This window comes from Artibeus jamaicensis, unplaced genomic scaffold, assembly GCF_021234435.1.
Source record: "Artibeus jamaicensis isolate MK-2021 breed Jamaican fruit bat unplaced genomic scaffold, CSHL_Jam_final contig_391, whole genome shotgun sequence".
NCBI lineage: Eukaryota > Metazoa > Chordata > Mammalia > Chiroptera > Phyllostomidae > Artibeus > Artibeus jamaicensis.
The window spans coordinates 24,644,451-24,664,403 of NW_026521814.1; the positions used below are offsets into that span (position 1 = coordinate 24,644,451).

Genomic DNA, 19,953 nt, shown 5'->3' on the forward strand with positions numbered 1-19,953 from the left:
AGTTCTCAGTATTTCAGTCATTTTCTTGGTTTAAAACATTATTTCTAGAAAACCCTGTTAAAATGCAATGTTAGCTCAAAGGCAAAAATCCATGAAGGCAGTACTGTGTGAAGGCAGTACGACCTGCTGGCATTAAAATCTATGCCTGTCTGTCTCCAGACTGTAAGTTTTCCTTTGTATCATGCCTCTTGCAGTAGAGATGTACTAATATCTAGTGTTTTATACTAACTATAGTAATATATACCAAGGCTGCAGATGTCTCTAGATACTTTTTTTTCTACCTGGAACACAGAAGTCAGTGATTATATAACTGTAATAGTAAATAAAGGATGGATTATGAAGATATATTTTTCTTGACTCAAATTACATTAGTCAACTTGACAAATGTAATTTGTCAAGTTGTAATTAACTCTTGTAATTCCACAAGAGTTAATTGTGGAAATAAGAACAGCTAGTCAGAAATAGCATTCAGTCAAAAAGCATAATATTATTTTACTTAAATTCACTGATTCGAATATTTTGAACACCCACATTAAGGTAAATGGTCATTTTATAAACCAACCTTTATATATGCTGCCCACAGGACTGGCTTCCCTATGATTCAGTGATCTTTCTCCTACCATCCTCTCATATTAGGTGAATAAATCAGAATAGAATAAGTTTTGCTGTGGTAACAAACAGTCCCCAAACCACAGAAGCTTGAACTGACAAAGTTTCTTTCTCTGAACTTAAATACCCTCCCTGGTAGATAAGCAGCCAACAGCTTTAAACATCACCAGTCATAGGGGCATAGGAAAAGAGGAAGTAGAAAATTGTGCATTAGCTGTTTAAGCTTATAATCACATTTCCCTGTCCAAAGCAAGTTGCCTGGATACATCCAACTTCAAGGGAGTATGGATGTACAATCACACAGAAAGAGACTGGACATATTTAGTGGAAAGTGCTAACAAAACCTTACCCGATTATTTGTAGTTCCCTGAACTACTATTAACATCACTCTCTTTTGTTCTTGAAAGAATACCCCTTGGATTTCTACCTACCAAATGTAATCTCCTTTCTAGAATATTCCATAATCTCCATTGATAGACTTCATTTCTGTATCATCTTTAACCCATTGAAAATAATATATATGTAAGGTTTATAGCATCCAGAATGCTGTACTTTAATTAGGATATATGCATATGTATGTAAAATATATATGTAAGGTTTATAACATTCAGAACACTGCATTTTCATGTATCTGTGTTCCATCTATCTCCTCAAACCAAATGACCATGCTTTATTAATCTATGTAATCTGTGTGATTGGCAAAGGTAGACAGTCACTAAAAACAATATGTCCATAAAGTCTTTTGCAGTTTGATTTTTTAAAAATTTCCTCCTCTTTGTAAACTACAAATTTATTCAAGGTTCAAAAATATGTGCAAGATTGATTTGTTCTAAAATATTTCTTTTATTTTCTAGTTAATAAACTCTGTTACATTAAGTCTCAATTATGTGACTGAAAATGATATTATTCAAAAATAATGGTGGATATGTTACAAGTTAAAAAAAATTCCTCTTGTCTAGTTTGAAGAGAGATGCACACAGATAACTAGAGTAATGAAATAAATGAAGATTTTACCAAGCAAACACTGATTTAAAGAGAAAGAACCCCTTAATTCTGCCTGGAGAGGTCAGGTAGGGCTTCCCAGAAAAAATTACATTTGAGATGAGTTCTTAGGAAAGAGAAAGTATATCAAGATGGGAATGGTAAGGGGCAATCATAGGGAACAAAGCCATAGAGTCAAATATTTAGTACTTTTAAGGCAAGTAACTAAAATGTTGAACAGATTATTTACCATTCTGTATCAATCTTCCTACCAGCAAAATAAGATTGTACTTACTTACCCATCTCAAATGGCTGTTATGAGGGTAACAGCTGTTGTGAGGGTAAAAAGGACTATTATATAAAAAATTGGAGAGCACCATGAAAATGTAAGATAGGGACCTTGAAAGGTCAGTGGAATTTTGATGGGTAGAGAAAGGGGCTTAGGACATATAAGGTGATAAGAGTGGTGTAAGCAAAGACCCCCAGAAGGAAAGTTGGTTAGGTAATGGAAAATCGATCATTTTGGCAAGAATGATGACCAACAAGTTAAAATTCAAACACCAACCAATCAGGCACAAGTATAGAAGTGTGGTTTAACACAAGGGCAAAGCTGGCTGTCTTAATATGGACTATATATCCATAGGAATATATGGCCTCTAGTTAGAGAAATTACTCCCAAAGATTTTTCTGAGCCTTGTGGTGTTTTTACACCCATAAGCATGTCTCTTGTAAGCATTTGTCCAATGGTCCAAAAGAAATGAGGGCAAGAGTCACAATTAGCTTGAGGGTGTATCTTTGTCAACTTTATTATTAGTTATTTGCATGACCTTACAACTTATAATTTCTATAGCCACAAAATGCAGCAAAACATATCTGTCCCTAACAGCAATGTTACAAAGATAAATAGCTTCTTTAACTTCAAAGAAAGAAAGAATATACTTTTTATTCATAAGTAATAATGAAAGAATTACTTTCATATTTATGTTTGAGATAGCTGAGAACCAAATAATTTTTTCTGTAAGGTTCATTTAAATATGTCATTCTTACCTTTTGTAAAGTCTTTAGTCCAAGAATATTGTCTATTGGGTGCACTCTTGAAAAATATTTACAGGGTAACTACACTGCTTACTGGTTTCATCACTCAGCATTGATTAGGCGAATTAAATAAAGTTTAAAGGGAACCATTAAACTTGAATAGTGGATTTGTAATATTTTCTACACTTACAATTATTAGAGAGAAATAATGACTTTCAACATAATAAAGCTTCTTCAAACACGGAGAGAAAGAGAAAACACAACACATACCTGTCATCAACTACCCAAGTGCCATATTTACTTCAGATTTTTTTTTAAATCTATCATTACAGATACAGTTGAAGCTCTCTGTGTACATCTCTTTAATCCCATTCCCTATTATACATATTCAGAAATAATAACCACTACACTGAATTTTATATTTATCATTTCTATGTACACTTGAAACTTTTAAACATATGTATAAATCTATAAATAACATTTTGTTTTGCATGTTTTATAATTTTATAATCATGGTATCATAATATACATATCTATCTGTTTTCTTTTTTTCAACATTGTTTTTGAGATGTCCATTTTAATAATGATAATGGGGACCATTGATTTTAAATAATTTGTTACCTCATTATATGGAAGTATCACATTATTTTAATCTATTCTCTTACGAATAACCATTTAGGATGTTTCTATGGAGATATTTTATACATTACACCATTTTATTACCCAGGATACATATGAATAAAATTCTACCTTAGAACGTACCACATACTGTTGTCACTATGAGAAGCAGCTCTATCATGAACCAGTATTTCTTCTGTAGAGTTGCTTACTGTGACTTATAATTGGACACAGGGAATTACATGCTAACTGAAATGCCAGATGCTTTCAAAGTAAAGATAGTTTGAATGAACCCATGCTGTATAGAAGATGAATATTGATTCCTTCAACATCAAAATGCATTATGTGGACTCTGATTTTTTCAGATATCTGAATTTATTTTTATAAATAATACTTTAAGCAGAGTTTAGTAATTGGTTTCTGAATTAAAAATATAATCTTACCATTGGACGAGCATAAAGAGGCAAAAGTCAGACTCACTTTTCTTTTTCAGGGTTTATATATATGACAAATTTCAGATGTTGAAACATTAGATTTCATATCATAAAACCAACATAATATAATTGATTTAGAGCCTCTACTTCAAACCAAAGCTAGTTTTCTCCAATTAAAGTGTCCAAATATATATGGCATACCGAAATATCAGTCAAACATCTCCTACCTAAAATTTGGTTTTAATTGACCCTGAAAGAGAATGCCTACTCTGACTTTTCTCCCTGTGGTATTAAGTTTCAAATGCTCTGAAGGTCTACTGACCATCTTTTAGAGTTCTCGAATGCTCTTTGTAATCCATGCTAGTCTCATGGCTGCCAAGTCTTCTTCATTCAAATTGTATGATATACTGGTCAAGCAAAGTTAAGCTATTGTATGGTAATAGCTCCCAAATTGAAATCACTTACAGTAAGGTTTATTTATCTTCTCACTATTTGTCAGTCACAGTCATCTTCAGCTTTGTTCCATCATTCTGGGACCCAGATAAAGAAGCATCACCTTTGTGGAACACACTGTTCTTGTTGCAAAAGGAAAAAAAAAAGATGACAGGACAAAGCAATTACTCTTAAGGTTTCTGTTCTGCAGTGGTTTACATCACTTTCTTTCTCATTTCCTTGAACAAATGAAAAGTGTTCAACAAGGTAAGGAGGTAAAGTCATACCATTGGGAGGGACAAAAATATTTGGAAACAGTAATAAAATACACCATAGATACTGTTTTCCTTCTCAGACAGGTATGGTTTTGACTGACTTTTGGATTATTTGTAAAATCAAATTTGTTTTAAATTTTGCTAATATACGAGTAAGACTTTCTTATCTCTGGGATGGGGATTAATTCAATTTAGTGCTTTCTGTGAATGTACAAAAAAACCTAGAATTAAAATCACTTTGAAAAATCAATAAATATCTAGAGGCTCTATGCATATCATTGATCTCTAAGTATAAACAATATTAACTTATAAACTGAGTCAATTGAAATCTTTACTATATCACTCTGAATCAAGGAAAAATTACTGGTTTCCATCCCACTCCTATTTCATCTATGAGTGGACCCTCAAAAAGTTGCTATTTTAAATGAGACTATTCAAATAGTTTCTTCAAATTTGAAAAAAATCTCTCACTATTTTTATGTGATGTCATAAGGAACTGAGATTTAATTTAATTTACATAGGTAGCAAATGAAAAATTTAAAAAATTTAATTGTATATGACGTGCATTCAGGTCAGTTTTTTGTTGTTTTTGTTTTTTGCTAGCAATTCTTTCTTTGATGCTTTTTAAAAAGTTATCTGTCAATAGCTGGTACCGTGGGCACTGAGTCCAGGTTTGCTTAATCTGACTCTTTTTTACGGCAGTCTCTTCCCATTTCAGGATACTTTGAAAATTCTTGGTTTATTTTCTAAAAATAAAGTAAAAAATCTCATTTTGGGAAGCTAGTTTCTTTTTAAATGATACTTTATAACTAGATGGCTTAAAACAATGACCAGTTTGGCTTCTCAACAATAGACATGACAACTAATCACATTGCACAACAAAATTTATTCACTCATAGAAATATGATAGTAATTATTATTGCTATTCATTATTTTTTTATTTTTTTTAAAGATTTTATTTATTTATCTTTAGAGGGGAAGGAGAGAGGGAGAGAAACATCACTGTGTGGTTGCCTCTAGTACTTCCCCTGCTGGGAAATAGCCTGCAGGGAACTGGCCTGCAACCCAGGCATGTGCCCTGACTGGGAATCGAACCGAGATCCTCTGGTTCACAGGCCTGCACTCAATCCACTGAGCTACACCAGCCAGGGCGCATTATTATTATTATTATTATTATTATTATTGGTAAGAGTGCTATTGCCATTGTTTTAAGTGCTTTACATGTATTGATTAATTTAATCTTCACAAGAACCCTATGAGGTAAGATAACAATATTATCCCCATTTTACAGATGAGGGATTTATAATACTTTAATACAAATCTAAATTTTGCTTTGGAAAAAAATAAGTCAAGTTTGGCAGGTTTATCAGCAAGGCTAGGAAGTTGGCCGGTCAAAGCAGGAAACCAACAGAAGAAAGAGAAGTATTAACACAGCTTATTTAGAGGTTTCCCAAACCTTACTCTATTCTCTAAATAAAAGAATTTCAAACAAACAAACAACTTAGGCAATTCTTACAAGTTGTTAGTCAAAGTAGAATCATTTTCTATTTAGCTCAACAAATAGCCTTTTAATTTTTGTGATGGGCAAGATCTGGAACTCATATATAGATTATATTGTGATCTTGAAACAGTAGCCTTTTCTAATCTTCAAAATAACATAGAAGCTCAGGAAACTGTGCTTCTAGTTAGAACAGAAATAAAGTGCATATGTTACTATTTCTCCTTTCATGATTGATTACCTTCTTTTTCAATGGCGGTGAGACCACAACCTATTGTAGAATAGCTGCACTTAATCTACTAGCCAAAGAGGAAGTATAAGCAGTTTTGACATTCCAGTCACATGTTAATCTGGAAAGCCATTTTCTATTTGTAGATATTTTGGTGGACTATTGCATATGTATACAATATTTTTATAGGGATATATTTTGTTTTATATGATGGTATGATTAAACAGGTGGATAATTAACCTAAAGGAAATAGTAATTAAGTAAAATTCATAGTTCCAAAGTTATATTTGATTAAAAAACATTAGAGATTTCAAAAATTATATAAGATCAATAAAAGAATCAAATGAAAGCATTGATGAACCACATTTTTTATCCTATTTATTACAGTTTCAATTTGCTGTCTATAACTTTTTCATTAATCTTCTTAAAAAAGAGGTTAAATTTCAGCAGACTTTTAAGTTTTTCTAAATGTTAGGATTAACATCTGTCTATTCTTAGCAGCTCATTCCTGAAAGGAGAAACTCTAGAAAATTATCTATTACTTAGTTTGCTTTTTATATTTAAGTATACTATAAAGTATTTCAACCTTTAATCATTGGAAAGCATTTTCATAGAAAAATTAGAGAAACTAAGGAAAATAATAACTTGATTTACCAATAACTTGAATGTGGTTCAGGGAAAGGCAGCAATCAAAATTGATAACTAGTTAAATCTAAGAGACGGGAGAATATACAGGTTCATGTCATTGATAAGTCAGAGTGCAGAGATTAGGTAGAGGTAATATTTCTTTTGTTACAAAACTTGATGGTCCCTTTCCTGAATATATTATCACTTTGATTACTGTTAAATTTTAGTGACAGGTAACATGAAGCAGTAATAAAAGACCTCTAAGTAATTTACAATTCTCTTATATTTTAAAAATATGATTAAGTGCTCTATACAATGGCGTTTTCCATGTTCTTCTAGTTAAAGGGCAGAAAGAACTTAAACATGGCAAGACTGTATCACGCCAAAGGTCATATAACCTGTAGTCAACCAGATTTCCTAATTATTAAACTAGTGCAATATTTTAAGGTTCATTAGATTACTAAACCTGATTAGTTAACAATGCACCTGACACACATCCTGTTTCAGAAAAATCATCCCATTAACCTTTGTGGATCTGTGCATTTAAACCTACTTGATCTAGGAAATCGTCTAAAAACATTTTTTTTAAAAATCGTGGAGTGTATGTTATAGGCTTAGAGAAAAACTGAAGAGTTTATTAGACCCTAGGCTCTTTTTTCTACAGGTTCAGAAGGATAGAAGGATGAAATGATACCAGGCTGAAACAATTCAGAGAACCAGTATTTGGATGCTTCTATTTTAAAGAACGCTTCTATTTTTAAATGATAACGCAGGTTTTAAAATACAACAATGTATTTTTTCTTTCAAGCAAACTGATGTTGAGAGAATCACTGCTGTTCAAAAATATTCTTAAGATACTGTTGTACATGTAAAATAATTTTTGAAAAGGAAAGCAACTGTAGTCTGGAACTTCTCTCTTCGCCCTCCTCCAAACTTCAGCCGTCCACATAGCTAAATCACATAGCTGAAAGGATTTTGCTCATTTTTTCCAAAACACTTCACATCTGGGTAGTCGCCAACCATGGAAAGTTTCAAGTAAATGTAACATTTGGGAGAGGGATGAGGCTCGTCTGGGGCTGCCTTCGCGGGACCACGGCCCTCAGAGGCGTAGCCACACGCCCTTACCCGACAGCCGGGGTCCAGCCGCAAGTCTGGTCCAGCCGCAAGTCTGGACCAGCCCAGCTCTCGTCAGCCTCGCTGACTCCCCTGCCCCTCAGCAGCAGGGGCTCGTGCCCATCACCCCACCCCCGGCCCCCGGCAGTTTGAGGACCCAGAGTCCAGGAGCCCATCCGTTTCGTGAATGACAAGACTCCTGAGTCTCTAGTCTCCAAACAGGGCAACCTCAGCATTTGTACAGCGAGAGGAAGGGGCTATTCTGCAGCCCCGCCAGGCTTCGCCGCCTCACAGTCAGTTCGCTTCCTCTCCCCGCCTCCAGCCAATCCCTCGCCAGCCTCGTCGCGTATTAAGCGCCGAGAGAAATTTGACTGCTCCAGTACCCAATCAAAAGAGAGGTTGAGAATCTGAACCAATAGGAGTAGGCAAAGTGGGCAGAGCGCCGGCGTCTTCCCTCCTACCTAGGAGGGTGAGCGCGGAACGTCCCCAGCCCTCCCCTGCACCTCAGACTTAGTGCGGAGCCATCCGCGGTGAGAGGAGCAAAAGCAGAGGCAGTGGCACTGGCATCTGGAGGCGGAACCACACCCACACCAACGTCGCTGCCCCTGTCCTTGCTTGTCCTCGCTTGCCCTTTCGCCCTCCCGCGGGATAACGCATCCTGGTAGGAGAGCGGCCGCCCTGGTCCCTAGCATCTTTCCCTGTCCAGCCCGCACAGACTGACCCGGCGGCATGATGCGACTTCGAGGTTCGGCGATGCTGCGGGACCTTCTCCTGCGGCCGTCCGCTGTCCCCAGCGCCGCTCTGAGGCGGGGGCAGCCACCGGCCACGCTATGCCCGCGCGCCCAGGGTGGGGGACCCGAGGCCGCCGCGTCGGCGGTCGCCGCGCGGCTGTACCCCTGGTGGGGCGGGGGCGGCCGGCCCGCAGGGCTCCTTGCCCGGGGCTTGTCCAGCTCCCCCTCGGAGATCCTCCAGGAGCTGGGCAAGGGGGGTTCGCAGCAGCCGCAGCAGCAGCCGCAGCAGCAGCCGCAGCCAGGGGCGTCGCCGCCTGCGGCCCCTCCAGCGCCCGGCCCCAAGGACGGCCCCGGGGAGACGGAAGCGTTCGGCAACCGCGAGGGCAAGGAGCTGGTGGCCTCAGGAGAAAAGTGAGTGTCTCCGAGCCGCGGCGGAGGAGGCCTCGTTACGCGTGGGGTCCGGCCCGGGCGGGGCCTGATGTGGGGCGGGATGGGAGCTGAGGGTCCGGGAGAAAGAAAGATGCCGAGCGGCCTGCACCCTCTTCGCTCTGTGATTAGGCCCAGCCGCGCCCGAGCCTCCCCGGCTCGCGCCCCTCCGCAGGGCCTCACTTCTCTTCCCGGGCCGCCCGGGTGGAGCGGCGGAGGCGCCCGAAGTGCCTCACCTCCCGCTTTGGAGATGTGGCTGCCTGACCCACGCGGCGTGCGCTGCGCCCTGGCTCCGGGCTGCGGTAGCCGGGCACGCGCCCAGCCCTTCGTGGGTGATGCCACACGAACAGCTACACAGTGACATTTAGGAGTCGGGCGTTAAGCAGAGCCTGTGCTTTCCCGATTCGTCGTTTTTCCGGGCTCGAGTTTCCTCCCAGTCTGCCATTCTTCGCTCTCTGCCACCGCCACCATCTGTTTGGAAGCCTAGTTGAGAGTATTCTTAATATTAACAGCGTGGCTCCTTCAGGCCTGTGTTGGGCCCGCGGTGGCACCGGAAATCATGTTTCTGAAGCAAGATTAGAAGGAAAAGGGTCACGTGGCAGAGAAGATGGGGCACGCATTACAGACCACCTGTGTGCGCTGTGGCTTTGGCCTGTCTGATGTCCTGCGTGAGGTGGGCGACTTTTTGAAAATAGAAGTCAGAATTCCGAAGATGAAATGTGAAGGGTAAAACACTAACTGAAACATTCGAGTTAACATAAACTGATAGGATGTTAATTCACTTGTACCACAGAGCAGTTTAGTCTTGAAACAAAATGGGTTTTTTTTACATAGCATGTTAAGCAGTTTCCTGGATATTTTGTCTTGTGTGCTATAAATGCACACAAATTTACCTGTCGGCTTGCTTTATACTTCACTCTTTTTCTGATACTGTACTAACATTATGTGACCGGTTTTGTCTTTTTTAAATTTATGTTAGTATCTCCAGCTCCGTAGTACCTTAAGCCAAATCGAAAGTGTGATTCTTACTACTTTCAATGTCAGGTCTGTTTAATATTTCCTGTCATTGAAGTTGGCACCTTCCTAAAACATTGCCAACTAAAGTTGTTTTCCCAGACTGAAAAAAATACTATTTTAAAAAGATTGCTTGATGGACAAAATTTGTAGTATTATGTGATAACGATCACGTGCTACAGAGTAAGTAACCTTATGACCATAGGCACACATTTAACATCTTCAGTTAGATAAATCCCTTCAAGATCTAAAAAGCTACACTTTTGTGAAATTTCTACCTCTACTACGTTTTTTAGAGACTAGAGTGTGTATGGTTAATCTCATATGGTACTCACTTTTATTTAACATCATCTGTTTTATCAGACGTGTAACTAGTTTAAATTCCTGTGCCCAAAGTTACAGAATTGCAAACTGCAATTGCTGGCATTTAAAAGTTGTCCGTGAAGGCTATAGAGTAGGAACTGCTTTTTATTGAAAATGCCTTCCTGTCTTTCTTCAGGGGCTCTAGTGTACCCCTTTTATTTCCCTTGTCAGGAAGCTGAGCCCCTTTTGTGATTTACATGTTTTTCAGAAGCTTGAACCTTCATTGCCTTCTAAATAACATCTCTTGTTAGCAATAACTTTGAAACACTATTTTGGCTTATAACACTTATTTATTGACTTACACTTAACTGACAATCCCTGCATTAAAAAATGGCCTGTCCTCTCTCCCCAGCCCCCAAAGAAAATCAGTCTAGGCCAGGGAATCCTTCAACAATATTTGTTCAGATGTCCTGGGAGTTTGAGTGGCTAATAAGATAAATTTGTTTACCTTAGTTCAAAAGAGATTTTTGGGGTTTTTTGCCGCCAAAGTTGGAGTAATAGCTGGACTTATTCAAACAAAGCATACCTTGCAGATATTGTGGGTTCACTTACACACTATTGTAATAAAGTGAGTATTGCAATAACAAGCAAGTCGTACTCTTTTTGCTGGTCTTGCCTTCAGTTTGGAAAAAACACAAAAATGCCATACCTGTGAAGTACAGTAAAGCTGAATGCAATAAAACGAGGCATGCCTATATACCATAATCCTGAGAGCTTTCACTCAAGGATTTCATGAGTGAACCCCAGCTGTCTCCAGTTTATGTATAAAGTGAAGAACACTGGTTTTAAGATTGTGCAAAAAATTTAATCTAGTTAAAGATCCTATTTTCTGAATAATCTGCTCTTTCCTACTTTGACTTCTTTCATTTTGCCTTTATGTAATAAACATTTTTCTTATGTTGGGAGGTAAGCTTCCAGTCGATTCTATTATCCTTTATAATGCTCAGCTTCCAAAGCATCGTCATCCCTCAGTCATCAGCAAGCCACCTGGAATGCCAGCACTCACTCAGGACTCTGGCAGGTTTTATAGAGGACTATTGAAAGAAATAGCCAGGTGGAAAATGAGTTAATATTTTGTAAAGGGCTTACTTAGAACAGTATTTGGCATGTGTTAAGTACAACATAACTGTTTATTAAATAAATAAGAATAAAATTGCTTTGCTATTGTAAAACCTGATAAGGAGATTGGTCTTTGATTTTTAGGCTCACACATAAGAAACTTTTTTAGTGTCCAGAAAAAAAGTTATGTTGCAAAAGTGTGTTTCTTGTAGGAAACTATGTGACTTGCACTGTTTACCCTTTTCCCCTGCTTACCATAAGCTCAGAGTGAATTTAATACTTAAATATAGCAATTTTATTAGTTCATGTGGCTGGGTATTTGCTTTTCCTTCTTACCTTGGCCTAACTATATTTTATCAACCTTATCATACTATATTATGGAAAGCAGTGGGATATAAACAAGTTACCTACTTATCTTTTTCCCATGGACAGACTCTGAGTCATTACAGACTCTGAGTCATTGTCATTCTAGTATTTGCCATCTCCTTCAACCAACTTCAGTTCTGGTTTAGATTAAGATTTTACTACTGTCTTTTGTATCTTATGGAAAAATGTAATGATCTGTGTCCAGTTTTCCATGTAGTGCTCTTATTTTGTTTTCATTCTGTCATTTTAAAAACTACTTTGCTCAGCTCTCTGTTTTAAGTTGTCTCTCTTCTTTTCTGACTTTTGAGTTTGTTCACTGGTTAAGCCCTGAGGCTGAGGCCTTTGCTTCTTTTCTGTTTGTCTGCCTTCTCAAGAGCATATACCTTCTCTCAGTCTTGACTCTTGTCTTTGTGAATATTATCTCCCCTCCAAGCTCAGTTCTCTCATTTACCTCCACTTATCTGATGACTTCAAATTTAAAATCTGTACCCCCATATCAATTCTTTTTTAATCCTCACCCAAGGATATTTTAAATTGATTTTAGGGGAGAGGAAGGGGGGAGGAATGGGGAGAGACAGACAAAGACACCAGTGTGAGAGAGAAGCATCATTTGGGTGTCTCCTGTACTTACCCTGACCAGGAATTGAACCCACAACCTTTGGTGTATGGGACAAGGCTCCAGCCATCTGAACCACCTGGCAAGGGCCCCATATCCATTCTCTTGTCTCATTTCAATCTATTTTGCATACTGTTTTGAGATTAATTATAGACTTTTAATTTCAAAATATCACTGGAATATGTATTATAAAAAAGTCACAGACCATGCTATAGCATTAAAGATTCTTTTTTTTTTTAACTTATTTATTTTTAGACAGAGGTGAAGGGGGGGAAGAGAGAGAGAGAGAGAAACCTCAGTGTATGGTTGCCTCTCACACATGCCCCCCCTGGGGACCTGGCCTGCAACCCAGGCATGTGCCCTGACTGGGTATTGAACCAGCAACCCTTTGGTTTGTAGGCCAGCGCTCAATCCACTGAGCCACACCAGCCAGGGCAGCATTAAAGATTCTTGGCTAACCTTTATATCAGTTCTTGTCTTAACGAAGCCATTTTTATCACAGTGTCTTTTTCTCTGTCAAGCATGCCATGCTTCATTTCTGTAAAGCCCAGAAGTATATTCTAGGGTCCCTGCAAAGGATTGGCAGGTGGGGATGAGGGGGCATTTTATTATTTAATGAGAAAGGAAAAGAGTGATAAAACAGAAGGACCAGGCTGGGAATGCTCTTTAGAAAATAGGTAATCATATCTATCTTCTACAACATTGAAAGTATTCCATTAAAACAGCATTTTTTCCCTATCAGTTTGGCAGATGTTAAGTTAAAACAAGTAATGCGAAGGTTGTGGGAAATGGGAACTCTTACATTGTTGGTAGAAGTATAAATTAAATTAGTTCAGCTGTTTGTGGGGGCAGTTTGGTAGTATCTTGAAAACTGCATACTCACATGCAGTAATTGTGTGTTTGCTCACCTATACAAAGTCATGGCATTTCAAAAATATTTTAAAATTAAAATAGAGCCCTGGCTGGTGTAGCTCATTGGATTGAGCACAGGCCTGTGAACCAGAGGATCTCGGTTCGATTCCCATTCAGGGCACGTGCCGGGGTTGCAGGCAGGTTCCCTGAAGGCCAGTTCCCTACAGCGGACGCACTAGAGGCAACCATACATTCATGTTTCTCTCCCTCTCTCCTTCCCCTCTAAAGATACATAAATAAAATCTTTAAAAAAATAGAATAATTATTATACTAAAAGTGAAAGTGCATACATAAGTGATTTCAGCTACCTTCAGATACTATGATTTTGTTTCTGGAGTTTATATTCTTAAGAAATGGAAAGTGAGGGCTGGAGAATCATTACATTCTGTTGAGAATTGAATTTCAGAGTAAGATTAAATACTTATACATTTCAGCAAACATTGAATTAGGTCTATAGAATAGTACTGATAATAAAATTGAGATAGTGTTTGGCAGGTTAGGTAATATATTTTGGAATCAAAAGACAATCTGTTCAAATAGATGACATTCTGTTAGATCATTTAATAATGCATTTATTTTTAATTTGTAAAAGCATATTTTTAGTTAACTTAAGCTAAAATCAAAATTGAAAGTATAATTAATTTTGATAGCAGTTTTCTCAGTGAACCCCCTCCGTCATTTTATGTGATTTCCTCAATATTAAAAAAATTAAAACTTTTTATTATCAGTGAGGTTTTAATGGGATCATAACACATATACCACTTTTGCTGCCTAATATTTACAAATCACACACACATCTATTTAGCTGTCAGTACATCTATATATGATCTGTAATTAACAAACTGCATGCTACTAATAAATATTCAGATGAGGGTCACTGAAAGAGCATGCATTAGATCCAGAAATTTAGTCTTCTTGAGTTTTAGCTTCTTGTTTTCAGGTCTTACTGTTTTACAAAGAAGTCTGTCTACCTCAGAATCAACTAGTTCAGGATATGACAATCAAATGAAACTTAATCTTTTTTTTGGAGACAATATGTAGGGAAAAGTTATTAGGGAGAGGCAAGGGCGTAGGACACTATTCTGGAAAAAATAAATGCCACCTTGAAGAGAAATTTGTTGAAGATATTTGTGGGTTTCTTTGAGTTAAAAAAAAACACTTCAAAATCGTTAAAAAGCTGTATACTAGTACCTTCTTGTAGTACTGAAGTAAAGAAAAATTATGTCTGTAGAAACTGAAAGTTTAATTGTAGGATTTGTATTCTTTAAGGAGCTCAATCTTTGTTTGAATCCTGTATAAAACCAAGGAGTTGCTTGTTTGTGCCTTTTCACTTTTTAAAGTCATTTGATACTAAGAAGAATGCTTGCCTTGACTGGTGAGGCTCAGTTGCTTGGGCATCCTTTGTCAAATTGAAAGATAGCTGGTTTGATTCCTGGTCAGGGCCACATGCCTGTTGCGGGTTCAGTCCCTTGTTGGGGCATGTACTAGAGGCAGCCAATCAGTGTTTCTTACATGGATATATTTTCTCCCTCTTCTTCCCTCCCTAAATAAACAAGTAAATAATTTTTAAAGGAGAATGCTTAAGAAAGCCTAGTGAACTGTATAAAAATAGTTACTATGTAATTATTGATATCTCTAAGTGAGGTAAATAGCTTTCAAGTAGAGATGCTGTTAGTATGATTTTATCCTGGAATCTACTCAGATGTAAAAGTGCTTTGGTTATGAAATAGTGCATATGACTGATTATTGGGTGATTTTTCTGACCACCTATGATGTAGTAGAAATGAAATGTTAATGTGTCTTGGCTTCCTTTGGGGTGTATGCCTGGTACGTAAGTAACATTACTGCTTACTAAAGAAATGTTTGTAGTGAAAACATTAATTTTAAAACAGAATTATTGATATTGCATGATTAGCAGAAGTTGATAGCTTTCAGGATTTAGAAGTACATTTTTGCATACTAATCTTTGGTACAGGTCTCTAAAGAAGATATTTAAATTGTCATATTGATGAGGATATTGAGTGACATAGGTACTTCCTTAGATTCTTGGTAGGAGTTATTAAAAGAGTACAGACTTTCTGAAGAACAGTTTTAAATTGTATGAAGAACTGTAAATATATTCTCTAGGGTAACAAAGTAAGTTACATATAGAAAAGATTTACTAATATTTTGGCACAGTATTATGCATATTAGAAAAGTGGGGGAAAACTTGTGTTCAGTATTAGGGGAATGGTTAAATTATGGTACATCCACATGAAAGTCCCTTATTTGGATATTTAAAATGTATACAGATTATTTTTATGGATATAAGAGAAATAGAATGTCAGGCCAAAAGTTAGAATGCACATTTTTTAATGATATCTCAAGTGATCTTAAGCTTTTGGGGGAAAATGCTTTAAAAAGTGATAGAGGGAAATAAGCTGCAGTGATAATAGTTGTGGTTTGTGAGACTGAACATTATTTTTCTTGTCCCCTTGAAGTTACTTTTAAGATTTCACTTTATAAGTACATATGATGGTTATATATAAGTATATATAACCTCAATAATCAGAAGAACCACACTGTTAGGTTTTATTTATTTTTTAAAGGTTTTATTTGATTTTTTTAGAGAGAGGGGAAAGAAGGAAGAGAGGGAGAGAAACAGACCAGTTGCCTCTTGCATGCCCTCAACTGGGGACCTGACCCGCAACCCAGGCATGTGCCCTGACCAGGAATCTAACTGACAAATTTTCAGCCCACAGGCAGGCCCTCAATCCACTGAGCCATGCCAGCCAGGGCCACACTGTTAAATTTTAAATTGTTAATCTCTGCTCTTCTCTGCTAGTCTGCTTTCCCAGTGTCCTGTTGCTGGTATGTATAACAGTAAGCACCATTTACAGTAAAAAATAGTAAGCACCACTTACACGAAAAAAGATTATGAATAGGTTTGTGCTGTTTGTATTTATCAGAATTATTCAGTTATATTTACTACAATTTTTTATTTCTAAACTATTTTTGATATGTCTCCTTATAAAATATTACATGTTTTTCTGCCATTTTAAAGCATTATAATGAATGGGGTCGAACATTTCCCATTAAGTTATGTTTAATATAAGTGAACATTACCACACAGTGCTAAAACACAGTGATGCTCTAAGCCAAGTGTTGGCAAACTTCTCTGAAGGGCCAAATAGTATATAATCTTGGCTTCACAGGCTATCTGATCCCTGTTAAAACTTTTCAAATCAGCTGTTGTAGCAAAACAGCCATAGATAATAGGTAAATAAATAAGACATGGCTGTCTTAAAATAAAACTTTATTTACAAAAGCAGGTCCCCTGCTATAGTTTGCTGTTAGTGGCCCCTGCACTAAACTGTGTTTAGTTATGTAAGGTAGTCTTTCATACTTTGATTGGTTCTGCTTTGAATGAGTTTGTTCTGTGGATTTTTGTATCTTTTTATCAGTTGCCACATCTTGTTCCTGTCCTTCATGTTTCTCCTACAACTGTTTTCCCTCTCACCTTCTATACCCCATTGCCCTTAGCTTTAAGAGAAATGTGGTAAAATAAATATAAAATGTCCTGGTTTAACATTTTGTGAGTATACAATTCAGTGACATTAAGTACTCTGCTTATTTAAAAGCACCCAGGTAATTGAACTTTATGTATAAAATCTGTGTACATAAGTCCTTTATGTGCACATAGGTCCTGAGTCACTAAGATTTATGGTCTTTAGTGTAGGAATTTAGGAGATATATTTTTACCAATCCAAAAACTGAGAATTAAAGTTGGAAATGATTATAAGAACATCTTAATTCCCCCTCATTTTACATATTTTATGAACTGGCCACAGATATTAAAAGACCTAATCAAGTTTATACATGATTAGGATTTCTTTAAAAAATCTGGTATTTGCAGATTAATAATGTGCTGTGTAGAATTGATTACTTTTTGAGGTTCAGGATTGGAAGAGACCTTAAAATTCCATCTCCCCAGCTGATGTACTTCTCTCTTCTTTTATAAAAATTCCCCTATAGACTGTTACTCATTTTTTGCTTGAATACTTCTTGACAAGAGAATTTATTTCCTTAGCAGGCAGTCCATTTTCAGAGCTGTTTTGTATTATGAGTAGTTTAAGTTTGCCTTTTATTAATATCTACCCATGTATTTTAGTTATTTCAAAGAAAACATCTTTGCTCTGGTATCAAAGTGGCTGAAGTGACAATTCACATAATGCCTGTATTTTTACAACTAGAATGATTTGTTAAAGGATACTTGACTAAAGGGATATCTGGTTGGAACGATCAACAGAGTTGGACATTGGCAGCTTGATCTACCATGTACTCATCCCCCCCATCAGAGAGAGGCAGATTGCCACCCCCGCCCTACTACCACCCATTAAGATTTATGAAGCTGTCCATGTGGACAAATTACCATTAGTTGATATGAATAGGCCGGCCATTTCCTCACATAAAGCTAGCTTTTGTGCTTCTTTCTTTGGCTTGGCCTTGAATAAATTTCAATGAAGTCCAATCAAAACAGCAGCCCTAATTTAATATAATCTCATCCTTGTTTTTTTCAGGATGCAATTTTAACAAGGCAGAATAAAAATTTAATCACCTAACATGTTCAAGGATAAAAATTGACCTTTGTCAAGAAAGCTGTAAGTTTAGGGTGACCATCCACCATGGCCTGCTTTTAGTTAGAACACCATATGTGACTACTTTCCGTTTCTGGGTTTGTAAGCCCATCATATACGCCTCCCCTCAGCTTTTCAGGTTTAGTATGGGGCCCCTTTTTCATCGACACAGCAGGAAGTACCTAGAACTGGAAACCAAGAACCAGGTCTGTTAGACTAATTCTGGTTCAGTGACTCAGAGTTGTGTGACATTGGACATGCTGCTTGATTTTGAGACTGTCCTTACCTGTAAATTGGGAACTGTTTACCCACCTTGCTTTATTGCCTAGGATTTTAAGATAAAACAACAAAGTTTTTTTTTAACAGTAAATCTTCAAAATATGTAAGATCTTTTATATTCCACCAACAATAACCCTTGGAGTAAAGTGACTTAGAGAATAAGTAGAATTTGTCACTTTGTCAGACATATAATGGTAGATGGTTAGCTACCTTCAATTCAACTTTCAACTTCACGGGTTTAATCTGCTATTTGCTAGTGATGATGGACACAGTAAGATCACTCCAATTCAAAACGATAAACATTTAGAAACAAAAATTTGTTTTTAAAGATCATTTTTGGGGTGATACTTTGTCATTTATTGGTTGACTTAACATAGATTTCTTCCAACCATGAAAATTAGCTATTTTAATAGCTTGTAGGTAGAAAAACACACATCATCTATCTTAAGTTCTGGTTGTTTGCTATTCTTTACAAACATCCAGTGAATGCTTAACTTTGTTGTTTTGGTAGTTTTGTTTCCTTTGCCTGAAATCCCCATTTGTTGCCATGTTTCCCTTTCCTACCCAGCTTTCAAGTCTAATTCAAATTTTACCTATTCTAAAAAAAGCTTGACTTTATTAGTCCACAGTGAAGTAATTTTTAGTGATTGGATCCCGTAGATCTTTTCCCATAATTCTGCCTTACATAGGTTGTTCTATTTCCCTTTTAGGTTGTAAGCAACAACTAACAGCATTGCACATGTCATAGATGGCAGCTAAAATGCATGGGGACTTTTTTAAAGAAATCATTTCTGATTTTTTAGGCAGATATTTTATGAGGGTAAAGTAGGGAAGGAATGGGTAAAAGAAGGAACAAAGTGATGGTGAATGGATCTTAAAAGCAGAAATTAGAAAGGACATGAGGGAGAATAAAAGGAAAGGAATAAAAGTACAAAAAAAGGATTTTTTCTTTGAATTTATTAATCTATGCATGTTCTGTTTTAATTGTTGAGTGTCATTACCATTTTATGTTTTTCTGTAGGGTGTCTGCAGGGATCACTTGGGTTTATTAATACTGAATTAACATTAATAACAACATTAAAATGTTAATGTTATCATTTGAAACCCTGCTATAATTTGTTTTTGTTCTCGTTCATTAAAACTTACTTTTCAAGTATTTTCTAGTTACTGTATAGTTATTGAAAACTGAGTTTTTAGCTTTTGAATTTTAATAGCAAAATATGTCATTGTGAAGTGTTGTCAGAAAGCCATACTCAATTTGAAAAGAAAAAAAGGACAAGAAAAAAGATCTTTGGAGTAATTTATGCCTGTGTAAAAGTTTGGGGAGAATCTGTACATTTGGTCACCAGATTGTTGAAGATAACTCATTCTCAAATCAGAGTCTGAGCTTTTGAATGCTGAGATAGGTAGCATTTTATTTTTGTTAATTCTGACCACTTATTTTGTGAGAATAGTTTTTAGAGATGGCTTACATCTCTCTCTCGTGTATAAAAATTAGTCTCATCTAAAAGCAAATAAACATTTTTCTTTTTTGCTAGCTGTGGCAATAATTTAGTCACTTTTTCTTTTTTTGGGGGGGGCACTGTGTTCCATAAACTAAAGAAGTCTATAGGTATTTTATGTTATTTATGTAGCTTTTAGCAAAGCAAAAACTGTTTACTGGTGTGATAAATACACAGAAACCTTATCTTGCAGTTTTTTGAAGTGATAAATTACCACT

The 19,953-nt window shown here is 36.9% G+C and overlaps 1 protein-coding gene across 4 annotated transcripts in view; it reads left to right on the forward strand.

The window, feature by feature from the left end:
* Positions 1 to 8,341: 8,341 nt before the first annotated feature.
* Positions 8,342 to 19,953, forward strand: part of GLS (glutaminase) — an 81,766-nt gene continuing 70,154 nt past the window's right edge. For 2 of the 4 annotated variants that reach the window (XM_053665033.1, XM_037162929.2), the window contains exon 1: positions 8,344 to 8,993. In XM_053665033.1, coding sequence (XP_053521008.1) covers positions 8,581 to 8,993 — 413 coding nt within the window. In that variant the 5' untranslated portion in view covers positions 8,344 to 8,580. Of the gene's footprint in view, positions 8,994 to 19,953 lie in introns of all 4 variants that reach the window. The other 2 variants (XM_037162927.2, XM_037162930.2) reach the window with 2 other exon arrangements.